The sequence below is a fragment of the Urtica dioica genome, chromosome 4 (genome assembly GCF_054948205.1).
Source record: "Urtica dioica subsp. dioica isolate 48M chromosome 4, U.dioica_male_clone48M_v1_H2, whole genome shotgun sequence".
Taxonomy (NCBI): domain Eukaryota; kingdom Viridiplantae; phylum Streptophyta; class Magnoliopsida; order Rosales; family Urticaceae; genus Urtica; species Urtica dioica.
In genome coordinates, this window is record NC_142759.1 from 6,573,330 (window position 1) to 6,588,891 (window position 15,562).

General features: G+C 36.6%; 3 protein-coding genes across 5 annotated transcripts; all 3 read left to right on the plus strand.

The window, feature by feature from the left end:
• Positions 1–4,408: 4,408 nt before the first annotated feature.
• Positions 4,409–7,291, plus strand: AKRP (ankyrin repeat protein). Its single transcript, XM_089610754.1, has 7 exons — positions 4,409–5,193; positions 5,501–5,577; positions 5,733–5,831; positions 5,920–6,018; positions 6,365–6,463; positions 6,550–6,648; positions 6,830–7,291. Exons 1-7 carry the CDS (start codon positions 4,470–4,472, stop codon positions 6,926–6,928), a joined length of 1,296 nt encoding a protein of 431 aa, XP_089466880.1. The 5' UTR covers positions 4,409–4,469; the 3' UTR covers positions 6,929–7,291.
• A 13-nt stretch (positions 7,292–7,304) lies between these two features.
• LOC149399791 (uncharacterized) lies at positions 7,305–9,322 on the plus strand. The gene is made up of 3 exons (XM_089610348.1): positions 7,305–7,363; positions 8,848–9,169; positions 9,251–9,322. Exons 1-3 carry the CDS (start codon positions 7,305–7,307, stop codon positions 9,320–9,322), a joined length of 453 nt encoding a protein of 150 aa, XP_089466474.1.
• Positions 9,323–11,204: 1,882 nt separating this feature from the next.
• On the plus strand, positions 11,205–14,194 carry LOC149399792 (Wound-responsive family protein). 3 transcript variants are annotated; one of them, XM_089613841.1, is made up of 9 exons: positions 11,209–11,749; positions 11,848–12,057; positions 12,289–12,341; positions 12,471–12,527; positions 12,969–13,034; positions 13,138–13,209; positions 13,302–13,411; positions 13,492–13,583; positions 13,673–14,193. In XM_089613841.1, exons 1-9 carry the CDS (start codon positions 11,452–11,454, stop codon positions 13,723–13,725), a joined length of 1,011 nt encoding a protein of 336 aa, XP_089469967.1. In that variant the 5' UTR covers positions 11,209–11,451; the 3' UTR covers positions 13,726–14,193. The 3 variants fall into 3 exon arrangements, with proteins under 3 accessions (XP_089469970.1, XP_089469968.1, XP_089469967.1); XM_089613842.1 differs by lacking the exon at positions 13,138–13,209 and having other exon boundaries at positions 11,207–11,749; positions 13,673–14,194; XM_089613844.1 differs by lacking the exons at positions 12,969–13,034; positions 13,138–13,209 and having other exon boundaries at positions 11,205–11,749; positions 13,673–14,194.
• The last annotated feature ends 1,368 nt before the right edge of the window (positions 14,195–15,562 follow it).

Below are 15,562 nucleotides of genomic sequence, written 5' to 3' on the forward strand. Positions count from 1 at the left end.
TAAGTAATAATTATTTATATAAAATATAATTAATAATAATAATAAGATATTTTTTGGTACATTAAAAAAAGAAATCAAAGTGGGTGTCTATGTACAAAATAAATTATAAATTTTGGTGATGTCAAAAAAATTATTTGATAAAAGCATATAAAGATAATTAGAAGTAAAAGTTAGTGTAAGAGAAAAAAAAGTTAAAGAGACAAACTACAAATCAAAAACTATAACGACGTATAAAAGCTACAAATTGTAGTTTTTAATTTTTTAGTTAAAATATTCAAAAACACTTTTTAGCTTTTAGAAAAATTAATTTTATCAAACACTTAAATATGATTTAACTTTTAGAAAAAAATTAAAATCAAGCTTAATAAGCTGAGTCAAACATAACCAATATATATATATTACAAAATTATCACCTTCACTCATATTTCGAATGATTTGGTTCTTTATTTGTTTTAAAAAAAATTCTCATAGATGTTTAAAATACAAAAGAAAAAAAAAACCCCAACATTAAAAATTAAAATTCTAGCCTTAATTGAAAATATAAACTAAGACAAGATACATGAGCTATATAATTTATTGTAATAATGGTACTAATTCTCTATTTTAGGAACGATACACTTTTACGACCTTTACATGTTCTTTTTCTGTAATTTTTTAAATATTTTTTAAATATTTTTTGATTTTTTTTTTTATAAAAAATCTTTTTAGATTTGTTTAATTGAAAAAACAACATTTCAAAGAATTTATGGTTTAAATTAAAACAAAAAATAAGAAAAAATGAATATTTTTGGAATATTAAAAAAGGCCATACTTTACCGGAAATAGCCACAACTAGTAGTGATTTGGAAAGTTTGGACCAAAATGTTGTGGTACATGTTTTTTGACAATTATACTACCAATCTGAGGAGAGATAAATCTTTGTTACCCTCTTTGCCCTTTAATTTTTAATTTTGTTCATTTTAATCCAAAACTTGCTCATAAAGCCAAAAAAGCTCTCACCTCTCACAGCTCTCTCTCTCCTCTGTTTTTCTCTCTCGTTCATTTTGACATACAAAAAAAGCTTACCTTTTTATGTTGGTCGTCCTCGCTCACCACCGACGAGCTCGAGCGCGTGAGCACATGAGGATGAACATTGTTGAGATTCAGCACATGGCTTTGTTTCTAAATCACGACGCTGTTCATGGCGGCGATCCGGCGATCCGGCGGTGATCCGGCGACCGATCTCGAACCAAGAGCTTCAGCGATTTCAACCAATCGGAGAATCCTTCTCGAGTTTGTGTCGTTCTGGGTTTGTTGGTGCCATTACCCGCCGTCTCTGTGTTGTTTGTTGCTGGGTTTGTTTGTGTGTTGTTCTTCATGTTTTTGGACATTTGAGTTTTTTTCGCGTTCTTGAATTGTAGATATACATGTCTACAATCTCTGAAATTGTAGACTGTCCCCGTCATACGTCGTTATTGTAATTGTAGATATACATGTCTACAATTCTTGTAATTGTAGACATATAGGTCTACACCTTCAGCTATTGTAGACTTATTAGTCTACAACTGTTGAAAGTGTAGACCTATATGTCTACAATTACAAGAATTGTAGACATGTATATCTACAATTGGTGTAATTGTAGATATACATATATACAAATAGTCTCATTGTAGATATTATAAGTCTACAGTTACTACAACTCTGGACGTCGATATCTACAATTGTTGTTAACTGTAGACTTATAAGTTTACAATTTATGACAGTTTTTATTACAATTATACATATCAATCTAAAGTTATTCTGATTTTTGAATTTTCTTATTCAGGTATGAGAGTGAACATATTTTTTGTATAAATGAGAGACAAGCCTCCGACACACAGATCACGTGCCGTCGGTAGACCGAAGAAGAGACGGATACATTATCAAGGGGAATAGCCTATTCTTAGGAAGTGTTCGCGATGTGGAGAAGTTGGTCACAATCGGACTACATGTAACAGTCCAGTTCCTTTGTCCGAGAGGAATGGATGAATTATTATAGTTGTATGTGTTTTTGGAACTAATTTAAGTTATTATAGTTTAATGACTAATTATATGTCTTTTTGAAACTTGGAGTGTATTTCAATAATGGATGAATGACTAATTATATGTTACAATTTCAGTAATTTATGTCTTTTTTACGTCTTTAATTCCTAAACATAAATGACAATAGTTGAAATCTCATACGTCCCATACAAAAATATAACTAACAGAAACCCGAGCCCGAACGAAATATCAAATCTCGATTAAAATATCAACTCCCAAATCCATTTTCCAAATCAATCATCAAATCAAACTGAGCGATTCATCAACTAAAACACAAAGAACTCCCGAGGCTCAGATTTTCTATCACAAGACACTAAACAACAACAACAACAACAACACATTTCAGAATTCCCAGCCAAAAGAACCACACGGCCAAAACGTAAAACACGGCAAAAAACAAGCAAACCAAGCTCACGGCCAACCTTAGCTCACAGCCAAAAACACACAAGCAAACCAAGTTCACGGCCAAGACTCAATCCAAAACAACACTCGTCCAAAACCAAGAACAGACCCATAACCAGAAGAATCATCACCGAAGGCAATTCAAATCTTCAACTAAAATCATCAAAACACGTTCACAATCAAAACCCCCAAATCAAAACCTAACCCTAATCAACATGTATTCCAATCTGAAGAAATCTCATCACCTCTCTATGTTCCTGAAATCCAGCCTCCTCCACAAGCTCTCTCTCCCTCCCGGCGTTTCTCCTAGCTCGCGGTGGCGCACACTTCACGGCGATCGAGCGCTCGAGGAGACTCGGTGGTCGCGCGCCTGGGCTCGTTCCTTGGCAGCGATCCACGCGAGAGAGCTAAGCAAGGAGAAGATGATCGGAGTGGTCGAGGTGCGCGTCCAAGCTGGGCCTCGGCGGCATCAGCGTTCTCCCTTCTCTCGGTCGACGCGCGCGGTGGAGGATCGGTGGCTGTGAGTCGCGCGATGGAGGAGACTCGGTGGTGGCGCGCGGGAATAGGAAAAGAAGAAGGAAGGCGAGGAAAGGTGGCGGTGATGATTTTGGGTGGCCGGCCGGGAAGAGAGCTTGGATGATGTGGTCTGGAAATTTTTTTTCCCTTGCTCTGTTTGCTCTCCAATGTCGCGCGGGTGAGGAGAGAAGAAGAAGAAGATAATGTGAAGAATGAAGAAAAATGGCAAATATGTACTTGCTCACTTAAGCAACTACTAAAAGTGTCCAAAACAAGAAACTCTATATTTTGGTCCAAACTACTGAAATGAGTAGTAGATCCGGCCATTTCCCCTTTGGTAATCTTCATGTTCAAAGTCGTCATTTTCTCAAAAGGGGAGCCAAGCCCAAGCCCAAGCCCAATACTTGTTCCGATAAGCTGAGCCCGGAAAGCTTTGCCTTCTCTTCTCTTCTCTTGGCGCGAGAAAATCTCTCTCTCTCTCTCAATCCTAACACACAGATACAACAATGGTGTTTCCTTCGACTCTCCTTCTAAACCCTCACTCCTCTTTCTCTCTCGTACTTTCTCACTTAAGCAACTACTAAAAGTGTCCAAAACAAGAAACTCTATATTTTGGTCCAAACTACTGAAATGAGTAGTAGATCCGGCCATTTCCCCTTTGGTAATCTTCATGTTCAAAGTCGTCATTTTCTCAAAAGGGGGGCCAAGCCCAAGCCCAAGCCCAATACTTGTTCCGATAAGCTGAGCCCGGAAAGCTTTGCCTTCTCTTCTCTTCTCTTGGCGCGAGAAAATCTCTCTCTCTCTCTAAATCCTAACACACAGATACAACAATGGTGTTTCCTTCGACTCTCCTTCTAAACCCTCACTCCTCTTTCTCTCTCGTACTTGCTCACTTAAGCAACTACTAAAAGTGTCCAAAACAAGAAACTCTATATTTTGGTCCAAACTACTGAAATGAAATGAGTAGTAGATCCGGCCATTTCCCCTTTGGTAATCTTCATGTTCAAAGTCGTCATTTTCTCAAAAGGGGGGCCAAGCCCAAGCCCAAGCCCAATACTTGTTCCGATAAGCTGAGCCCGGAAAGCTTTGCCTTCTCTTCTCTTCTCTTGGCGCGAGAAAATCTCTCTCTGTCTCTAAATCCTAACACACAGATACAACAATGGTGTTTCCTTCGACTCTCCTTCTAAACCCTCACTCCTCTTTCTCTCTCGTACTTGCTCACTTAAGCAACTACTAAAAGTGTCCAAAACAAGAAACTCTATATTTTGGTCCAAACTACTGAAATGAAATGAGTAGTAGATCCGGCCATTTCCCCTTTGGTAATCTTCATGTTCAAAGTCGTCATTTTCTCAAAAGGGGGGCCAAGCCCAAGCCCAAGCCCAATACTTGTTCCGATAAGCTGAGCCCGGAAAGCTTTGCCTTCTCTTCTCTTCTCTTGGCGCGAGAAAATCTCTCTCTCTCTCTCTAAATCCTAACACACAGATACAACAATGGTGTTTCCTTCGACTCTCCTTCTAAACCCTCACTCCTCTTTCTCTCTCTTCCCAACCACCACTCCTCTTTCTCTCACCATCCCTTCTTCTTCCTTCTCTCACCTCGGATACCACTCCAAATTCATTCCTACAGTGACTCTCTCAGCCTCTCTCGATTCCTCGCTCTCTCCTCTCGACGACGAGGACGACGATTTCGTCATCGGAGACTGCGTCGTGTTCGACGACAACGCCTTCGAAGATCCTTTCCTCCTCGAATCCGCCGGAAACAGCGGCGGAAGCGAGGGCCGAGCCTCTCGGGCCGCTCCGGCAGCGGCAGAGGAGAATCTGGTGCCGGAGAAATGGCGGGAAGCTCAGGCGGAGATAAACGTGACGAAGAAGGACAGGCGAAAGATCGCTCAGGAGATGGAGTTCGGGTGCAGAGTCGAGAAGAGACGCCAGGGCTTGGCTCCCGTGAGGAATGTGAATATGGATGACTACGTGGCGTTCCGCGATGCGAAGCTGGCTCAGCTCAATCCTGTCGTGCTCGATAATCCGGCGAGCTTCGGAGGAGGAAATGTCGGCTTGGGAGAGAGAGAGGTAGGAGGAAAGGACGGTGGATTGGCTGAGAGAGCGAGTGCGAGGAATCCGAGGTGGGCTGTTTATGGCAAGAATTTGGACAATGTCACTGAGTTCTTCAATTCTGGGGATTATGATCCCTCTGATAGTGATAAGAACTCTGAAGGTATGTTCAATTTATGTCGTAAATATTTCCATGTTGTTTTTGTGCTTGTTTCTTGATTGTGCTATAGGCTGTGTATTAATTAGTGTGAATGCGATGATTGGTTCACGAAATTGGAGATACGTGCAAATTTATAAGCTATGATTTGATATGATTCCTCGCTGTTGTGTAATTTTGGTCTCTCTTGAGAGCATTTCTATGCCAGATTGGACTAGACCTAGCTGCGAATAATCCTGTGTACTTTCTTTCTTGATATAGTTTATTGAGCCGTATTTAAATCCTGAATTATGTTTCTATAACCAATGAACAGGACGCCGGAAATTGTTCTCGAAGGAAGAGAAAGCTCTTCTCAATAAACGAACACCCGACCTCGAAGTTGCTACCTCTGTAAGATTCACCAATTTCACAATTTCGGCACTTGAGAATATCGATTGTTCTCACTTATGCTACATGATTCAAAAGTTGTAGGCGTTAGCCTGAACTTTTTGCGTGCTTCTTAAAGTTCCCAAAAAGTTGATATTTTTTTCCTTCTTTCTCTGCAGGAAAAATGGGTGCCTCTTCATAGTCTTGCTGCGTCGGGAGCGTTTTACCTTCTCGATACATTGTTAAAGCATGATACTGATGTTAATGCCCAAGATAAGGTACATAGATACAGTGTCTGGCTCGACATGGATTGTCTGTTCAGTTTTTTGCAGAACTGTTCCAAAGTTACTGCCCATGATTTTCCAGGATGGTTGGACTGCTATGCACAAAGCAATTCTTGGCAAGAAGCAAGCTGTTATGAACTATCTTTTGAGGGAGTCAGCAAATCCATTTGTTCGCGACAAAGTGAGTAAAATCTGGTTCGCTGTAGTGTTAAGTTTGATGGATTAAGCGTTTTTTCACGTAGTAAAACCAACAGAAATGAATGGTTCTAGTAGTTGGCCATTAAGCTTTTTGTACTCTTTAATTCTTGGTTATGCAATTGTTTGATTTTAATCCGATTTTATTTTTAGCTCACAAGAACAAAGGAACAAATATTTTCTCTAGTTCTTTTAAAAAAAACCAATCGCCGCCGTGGAGAGCATATAAATAGTTTGCATCGTGTTTTATCACTATTTAGATTCCGTTTATATATATATATATATATATATATATTTAAATATCTGTATAATATTCTGTTTAATGAAAACAGGACGGAGCGACCTTGATGCATTACGCTGTCCGTGCAGCTTCCAGTCAAGCAATTAAAATTCTCCTCTTGTATAATGTTGATATAAATCTTCAGGATAATGTAAGTTTGGTCGAGTCCTCTTTTTTTCTTTCTTATTCTTTTTCCGATATTTTTTTGTTCCATTGACATTATATACCGTATACCAGGATGGCTGGACACCATTACATCTCGCTGTTCAAGCACGAAGATTAGACATTGTCAAACTTTTGTTGATCAAAGGAGCCGATAAGACCATAAAAAACAAGGTAACACGGGTTATCATTGCCCTTAATAATTTATTTTTTTCATTTTTAATAACAAGAGCTCGTTTTCCTTATAATGATGTTCCAAGATAAGGGAACAAGCCAAATTTCAGTTTTAGGGGTGTTATTTAAAATGGGCAGGTATTAGATTATTTATTTATCTTGCTATTACTTAATGTTTCAGGATGGGTTAACCCCGCTCGGGTTGTGCCTGTTATCCGGTCATGAAACTCGGACATACGAGCTGATCAAAATGCTGAAGCTGGTTCCAGGCCGACGATGATCGCGAACCCATCGATAATATAGGGAAAGACCGGCCATTGCCATATGAAATTGTCCAAGTTTTGATTGCTGAAGAAGAGTCTCGGCGGTTAGTATTTGCCATAGGCCTGACATATGTCTGTGGATAAATAATTGTGCTCAACGTCTATGGCAGAAAGAAAAAAAGGGAAAAGAGACCACTGTGTCTGTGTGTGTTGTAATTAATACTCGCATTTAGTGTTAGATTAGAATTAAGATCCACTTTTCAGGTCCTTCAAAACTTTTGTTTGGTTTTGTGCTTTTTCCAAGCGGTGTATTGAAGTCCTCGTTATAAAAAAATAATAAATCCTTTCGTGTAAACCGCAATTTAGTGGTTGCTTCTTTCTCTGACTGTATCGATGCCACAACTTGAGAAACAAGAACGCCTTGAATGTCACGCTGCTTCATTAAGATTACGGTAAAATGAAATCTATCAATAATTAAGTAAAACCTATGTACGTCATAGCTAGGACACGTAAGCAATCTTGCTTCAGCAGGGCTAAATAGTAAATACTCAAAATTCATTGAACGCGTAGAACAACGAAGTGAGTAATTGGCAAGGTGATCTCACTCTTTTTCTTCTGATTACCAAAAAAAAAAAAAAAACTCACTCTTTTTCTTGCTCATTTATGATAATTTTTTTATGCAATTAACTTTAATTAATTTTGAATTAATATATAAATATAGTCGAATGCAATGCGTCAGAACTTTTTTAGTCCATTTGAAAAGTCTGCGTTGACATAGTCAGTCGAATCAACGCGTCAATTACTGTTTGATTTTTGTTTTTTCCTGATATTTTCGACGATTTCAACAACATAATAAAATATTGCACATTCGATCGCCAGTGTCCAGAAAAATTCAGTAAATGGGAAATGAATAGCCGATTTTTCTCATTGTTTTAAGATTGCTTGAGTGAGACATCTATTAATCTGCATTACTAATGCAAAAATCTATTAAACTACCCACATTATCTGAAAGCCCATATTCTTGTTGTTGCCAAAATGGCAAGCAAAAAACAAAGGTGGTATATATCCCCTTTCGTTTTCCTACATGTAAATTAAAGTATACAAAGATAAGTTTTAAGCTCAAAATCATAATCAAGAAACGCATCCAAATGTATCTGAAAGTTATTTTTCAATGTAGATGGTGAGAATTCTTATTTATCACAAAACATGTGCAGGAATCCTGTATTCTTCTGATATTGGTTTTCTTAGCATTTCTAAATGTTAATTTTACAACTATTTATTTATTATTTTTTCTATATATAGTTTACAAATAGTTTCATTGAGATTTAAACACAAGTTATAAATAAATCATTTAAACACTACAATTTCTTGAAAAAAAGGACATATAGGTACTTAGGTTTTAATACATCAAACGTGCCTTTTCTCTTTCCAACGTCCAACGACTTGGATACCGGTAACCACAGAACACGGTTTAACCTTTTTTTTTTTCTTTATTATTTTTTTGTTTTTTTGGTAAGCCCCAAAGCAAGTGATTATTAATTGTTTATTTGTACACAATTGGTTTTCAATCATGACTATGAACTTAGGCACAATGGTATGAACAAGAATAAAAAATAGGGTAATATAGCTAAATAGCCTCCTATAAATATGGAGTTTTGGATATGGCCAACATTTTGTTAATTTCGGGTAAATGGCCAGCCCAATTTATTTACACACACAAATGTACCATAATGTCCTCACTGCAGCAGTTTCTCTATATAAACCGATCCCGCCCAAAAAGCCTACAAAATATATTAATTAATTAAATATTAAGGCTAATAACTACCTCATTTATTGAGGCCATTTAACGCTCTGTAATTAATACCGAAGATAAACGTAATCTTCTCTGATACAAACGTGAATGGCAACACGAAATCCCCAACCGATGCAAAAGCAGGAGGCAGAGGTCGGCCGTCGCGAGGGAAAAGGTGTTTTGGACACAACCGGTTCGCTCTTGCAAATTCATTTGCACAATATTGACATTCATTTTTTTTGTTTTTTTCTCTTTGAATCTGAGTGCGCAGAATAAAAGCCAGACGTACAGGGACAGAGCGGCCGAGAGGAGAGCCTTGCACGGCGCTTTCAGCGTTGCTCCGGGACAAGACGGTGACAGTGAAAGTGGTCTCCGATCGGAGGAAGCCGCGGCTCAGGCTTTGGACATGTCGTTCGGGGCCGGAAGTTACGCCAGAAAACTTTTGGAAGGCATGGGATGGAAGCAGGTAAATAATGAATCGCTAACTGTGGTTTACTTCAACAAAGTCTGATCAGTGTCTCTGTTTTTTTTTTTCTTTTTCCCTTAGGGTGAGGCATTTGGAAAGAGTATGAAAGGTTTGGTTGAACCGATTCAAGCCGAAGGAAATATTGGAGAGTGAATGATTTTACTTTCTTTTTTTTTTTTTTCAGGGGGAAGACCGTGTGGACCCAGAGAGGAAATCAATTAACATCAGAAATCAATTAACAGACAATAAGCTGTCAAAATCAATTAACAGACAATAAGCTGTCAAAATCAATTAACAGACAATAAGCTGTGAAACTAGTCATGTTAATGGACAATAAAACAAAATTCATTTACAGGTTATTTGTATTGTAAATAAGCTGACAAATCAATTAACAACAGATAACGTGAAAATTACCATTATCGTGAAATATTGATAATACAAAAACTGGACGTTTACAGTGCTGTTTATAGCATCATGGTATACTAAATTCAAAAATAAATTGCCACCAGATTGAATGAAATATTTTCGCTCATTATGAATCAAATAAACTCTATAACTGCTAATAAGATATGGACTAAAATTATCCCGCCAGAATTATAGAAAGTAAGTCTCAATAACTTCTCGCACATTTTTCTCAAACCAAATCCAAAAAAATCGGGATTAGAATAACTACTATTTATTCAGTTAATAATCACGTCAATTAATAAGGGCTGAATAACTACTTCCCTATTTTATTTATTTTTAAAAATAAAAAACTGCTGAATAACTAATAAGTCACGTCAATTAATAAGGGCAATTTAGTAACAAAAAAGCAGTTAATTTCCTGCCATGTACGCGCAATGGCCATTTACAAAAATTAACCAAACGTTGGCTAAAACTCAATTGCCACTGTTTTTAAGGCTTATCTAGCCAATTTTTTGTAAAAAATATCTATATCCTCTACATGAAGAACATGAAACGGACCCCAAACATCACAATATATAATATTTAACAAGTAATCACTCATATTATTGTGAGCAAGAAAAGAGAGTCTTCGTTATATAGCGGACAAATGCAACAAGGTTGAGTTTTATTCAAAGAACGAAAATGTAACACATTTTACAAAGATTCTAATCTCTTGTAAGATAAATGGCCTAATCTACTATGTCAAATTTCATATGAAACCTGGTTGGCATTAATGGCGCAGCCAAATTTTCATTCCTGAGCACGAAGTACAGTATGAATTTAAAAAAATATATTTATTCACTATATTTTTTTAGGTAAATACGGTATTTGACGGTATTCTTCGACGGTAGCGATATTCTCAACGGTAAATTTTTTTCTTTTTCTTTTTTTGAATTTCACGATATTCCTCTGACTTACCTTCGGATAACGGTATTTCGATCATTGCTTAGGGACGCACAATATCTCCCAGGCAAGTGTAGGTACTTCGACTTAATTTTTTTTTATTGTGAAGAAAAGGTATGAAATGGTTATTTTAATTAAAATTATAATTTGATGATATAAATATTAAAAATATGACTCAATTCATACCTAAGTCTCTCGTAATATTCATATATCTCTTCACTTAGTTTAAATAATTTTCTTAATTATTATATAATAAGACAAAAAAAATTAACGAAAAAAGTTCAAATAAACTTAACTCTCTCAATTTTTTTTACTCAATATTTTTTTTCAACTTGTGATTTCAGTGATTGAAACTCTTGATGATATATGTTTTTTATTTACAAAATATAATTTAGTTTTAAAATGAAAAATTAATAGCTCGATGACTACTCTTAATTAAAATTTCAGCTCAAATTATATAAATATTAAGAATATAATTCTAAATTATATGCAGTTCTCTCATACTATCATTATGATGTATCTCTTATCTTAATTTGATTTTTTTTCATTATTAGATAATTATCTACATAGGATCAGATTCATATGCTTGAGTCAATAAAGGGAAGAAAAAAAATTAGCTACTAGGAACGTAACAATCAAAATGAAATTCAGTTGCGAGTTGAGGGATAGAATATAGATAGAAAAAAAAATCCCCGTCAAATATGACACGAGTCACATGAGAAACAAAATTAGAAACAATTCTTTTGTTCATCTCATATCTCCTCTAATCTAAAAAAATTATTTTAATCTCATAAAACTGAAAGCAACTTTCTCTCCTTCTCAACAAACAACAAGTAACCGTCTTTCCCTTTCCCCGTCTCGCAAAAGTCTCCATCTTCACTTCTCTCTTTCATTTCGTCTCTCTCTCAACAAAAAGTTAGATCACAGTAGTGACAATGCTCGGACTCGGAACCCAATCAATCGTCCGTACAGTCTCCGGCGCCGGAAAACTCTCCGACCAAACCAATCTCTCCCTCGGCTCGTTCTCCGACCACTCTTCGATCCGGTGCTGTTTCCTGGTCCGATCGCCGCCGAGGCGGTTTCGCCTCCATCTCCGCCTCGTAAACTCCGCCGTAGTTCGTTGCGACTCTTCTCGCGGCAGATCCGGCAATGGCGGCCGTGATCGTGACAACAGAGGTAGCGAGGCCAATAGCAGAAGCAACGACTATCTCGAAGCTTCTTTGCTTCTCTCAGGTCTTGGCCTTCTCTCTCTCTCTCTCCAGCGAACTCGTTCTTTCTCTCTCAGTTTCTGAAGTTTTTTTGTTGTTCTGGTTTGGTTTTGCTAAGTGCAGAAACTGTATCGCACTATCGGATGAGAAGGCGAGGGTTTCGTGAAGATTTGAGAGGAGGGAAATCGTTACCGTTTCCTTTCCAGAGAAATGAGTTTCAGTCCAGAGGCGATGTCAATTTCGTTGGTCAAGCTTTTCTTCAGAGGTTTCAAAATCCAACCATTTTTCTCAAGATTTCTTGTGATGGTGACTTCTTGCTTCCAATTGTTGTAGGTACGTTCTCAATATTCTCTCTTTAGAAGAAATAGAAAGCTCATGCTTTCTTTTTACATAATTGGTAAAGCTAAAGAACCACGTAGTTAAATCATCATAGCGTAGTTTTTCTTCTTCTGAATACAAAGTGTGAGATCCTATCTCTTATTCACGGAGAAGAAAAAATAAATCTTTGGTCGTTATTGTAGAATTCCATGGTCACAGTGTTTGAAGTATTTGCTATCTTTGCAGGTGAGATTGCTGTAGAGAAACTAATAGATGCTCATTGGGGAGATGAAAACGAGGTGATTTTAGTGCGGCTTAAACTATTTTTCATATGATTTGGAATTTAAGGTGTTGAATTTGATATCTTTTTGTTCTATCTGATAGTAGAGATGTTCCTATTATCCCACGATTTGAACTTCTGGTTGCAGGATTCGCCGGACCAGTTTCAGCTCCTGATAAATATTGTGGAAAAGCTTGGTTATCAAGTATGAACTATTTTTCTTTCATGTCTATTTTTTTCGTTGGTTAGTTTCTAATGCATTGCAGAGTTAAAAAAACGTAATAAAATGATTATTTGAACTTGTAAATATATATATATATATATATATATATATATATATATATATATATATATATATATATATATATGGAAAAGTTCAGTTTAAATCTTGGAAAAGCTCCTCGTCGACTTCAAGTACTCAATTTTTTTTAGAAAAAAACGTTAAGAATGGCGCTTGAAAAAACTTTCCAAGAGCTAAAGTGAATTTAATTATGTCTCATCTGGGTTCTTTTCAATCATGTCTGGGCTTCTCTTTTCAACTTTATCATTTTTATTCTTCCTAGTTGTATGTGACCAGAGTTAGAAAAACATTTCGGCAGAGATAGTGAAATTTTGCTTGGCCTTATTCCTTTGAGTTCTATTTCAGGTTAGTATGGTTCAAATTACAGAAAGAGTGGTAAATACTTACGTCGCCAGATTATATTTTAGCAAGGTAGAAGAAGGGTTTTTCTTGAACATTATATTATAATGTTCTTCAAAATTAAAGCTTCTTGTCAATTCCCTTGTCATATAATATCAAATTTTTTACTCTGCAGCCAGGGGAAAAAGAAATTCTTTTTGTCGATGCACGTCCCTCCGATGCCATAAATGTGGCAAATAGATGCAACGTGTGTTAAGACCACTGATAATTCAATGTCTTACAAGAAAAGAAAAAAAGAAAAATATGAATCTTATTCTAACCATGGTCTGCTTTGTGTAGGCTCCGATATATGTGAATAAACAAATTGTTCTGATGGATGCCATTAGAATCACTTACGGGGTGGGTAGAATTCGTGATACAAAAGCTACGTATGATGTAATACTAGACAGGTATTGATGATTTCCTTTGAGAGCTGTCTTTTCTACTCTTTCTCTGCTTACCTATGGTACGGGTACTATGTATCGTGTAGTGCCACAGAGGGTCCTGATTTTCTGTCCCAGGAACTAAGTTTGGTTAAGAATATTGGCTTGGCTGTCAAAGAAGAAAGATACAAAGACGCAGGTGATTTAGTTTGCACTCACCTATATCATGTTACGAGCTTGGATCAGATTGTGTAATGTGTTTTCTTTCGGGGGTTGATTTCGCTACAGCTATGTGGAAAGACAAATTAGAGCAGCTTCGCAAATCGACTCGTGAGCTCTAGCCAAAGGCCGGTGCTTTATCTGCGATTGACGTGTTTGGTGTACCTGGGTTTTGATTTGTATGCCATCTGCGTCTAGCCTGATGTCATTGAATTTCATTGGTAAAACTCGAGTAGAAGAAAGCCTTCAAAGATTATTAAACAGCGAAAGAATTTCAATATGTACAGTTACTAAGATGTATTGCTCTGTGTGTAAATAAATTATATAGCATAGATCAGGCCGGTTGTAATCTTCTCTTTTTCCATGTACATTCTCATCTGATCAGAAAAAAAAAAACATTACCTTTTTTTTTTCCTCTGTCTTGCTTCAGCTAGATCTTTCTGTAGCTTATAATTTAAGATGTAAATATATTTGTATCAAATGCTCGGTGAAAGGTAGCTAGTAGGACAAAGTTAGTGTATGGATGTACCATCCGGAGAACGATCATGTCGCTTAGTCAGCCCCTCGGAAAGTTAGTGTTTTAATTAAGTACTCGGTTATTCGAATTTTTCTTATCTTCTCTCGTATGCACAAAGATATTCACGATTTCTTGTTTAGTTTTCAATTTTCGCACGACTTGGCGAAATCTGAATGCAAGTGATCCCACAACGGATTCGTGGCAGTGCAAATAACACCACAAGGAAAGAATTCCTATACACGATTAACTGACGGATATGGTCTACACGAAATTTCAGACAATCTTATAGTGTCATTTGCACCAAGACCGAGAGGTCCACTCGAAGATCAAAGTTATGAAGCTTGACACTTTGATAGTTAAATTTCCTTCTCATGATCTCGAAGTGAAGTTGGAGGAACTCAAAGTGGGCTAAGAGAAGAGAAAATATAATGAACTCGTATATTGTGGCCACACCGTCAGTAATCTCATGACGATATCTACATCGAGACTTATCGGCGAAGGAGATTTGGAACGCCTCTTAAGTTCAAATTCAAGGTCGAGGTTGAAGGTACAATTGTACAAAGAAGTTTCTCATCTCCAAATATTTGATTTGATTGATTGTCAACGAGTTGGTGCAATTATTGTAAAATTACCTCCATCTTGGAGAAGTTGCTGAACTTCTTCACATTTTCTGGATTAGTCTCTCTGGAAGAAATCCAAATGCACAATAGAATCGAAGATTAGTAGAATGAGAGAAAGAAATAAATCAGAGAAGACCAACATATCTAAGGACAACACAATGGACATGGAAGGCAAAGAATAAGAACGATGAAGGCGAGTAATTTATGAATTATTGTTTAATTTTCGAAATTATATATTATCTGTAAAAGAATGTACTATACTACATAACCAAAATATTATTGCGTTTGCAAAATAGTACTATGGAACAATCGATCCCTTCCGAGAGCGTGTATTGAGGGACAAGTGACACAGAAATAAAAACTAAAACTGAAATTCTGAATCTTGAGATGGAAATGTATGGGCATTGAAGTACAGATCATACCCTAATTTAATATAACTTTTCATAATGCATGGGCTCATATACATTGTTGATTTGATTGACCCTTTGGCAGATAAATAGACATCTTTTACAATCACGTTCCATATATATATATATATAAATATATATCTGTGTGTGTGTAATGTGTTTCATGTGTGTAAGTGTGAGAAAACTCTCATGTATATAACCTGAATAATGTTCTCTGCTTTCTCGCTTGAGAAACTTAATCAAAACACCTCCTTCATGTCATTATTTATAATTTTCTCATTGAAAATTCTTTGCTGATTGTTATTAGTTGGATTATTCAGTTTCATGATGATCGATAATCAAAATGTTGAAAGAAAAAAGTACATGGTTAATTTATTCAAAAAAAGAAAAAAGAAAACCGAAGTACAATTTATTA

Coding starts and splice junctions, on each gene's coding strand:
- LOC149399791 (XM_089610348.1), top strand. CDS start 7,305: ATGCCACAACTTGAGAAACAAGAACGCCTTGAATGTCACGCTGCTTCA. Junction 7,364..8,847: donor GCTGCTTCATTAAGATTACG/GTAAAATGAAAT, acceptor ATGCAAAAGCAG/GAGGCAGAGGTCGGCCGTCG. Junction 9,170..9,250: donor AAGGCATGGGATGGAAGCAG/GTAAATAATGAA, acceptor TTTTTCCCTTAG/GGTGAGGCATTTGGAAAGAG.
- AKRP (XM_089610754.1), top strand. CDS start 4,470: ATGGTGTTTCCTTCGACTCTCCTTCTAAACCCTCACTCCTCTTTCTCT. Junction 5,832..5,919: donor ATGTTAATGCCCAAGATAAG/GTACATAGATAC, acceptor ATGATTTTCCAG/GATGGTTGGACTGCTATGCA. Junction 6,649..6,829: donor ATAAGACCATAAAAAACAAG/GTAACACGGGTT, acceptor TTAATGTTTCAG/GATGGGTTAACCCCGCTCGG.
- LOC149399792 (XM_089613841.1), top strand. CDS start 11,452: ATGCTCGGACTCGGAACCCAATCAATCGTCCGTACAGTCTCCGGCGCC. Junction 11,750..11,847: donor AGCTTCTTTGCTTCTCTCAG/GTCTTGGCCTTC, acceptor TGCTAAGTGCAG/AAACTGTATCGCACTATCGG. Junction 13,412..13,491: donor TATGATGTAATACTAGACAG/GTATTGATGATT, acceptor TGTATCGTGTAG/TGCCACAGAGGGTCCTGATT.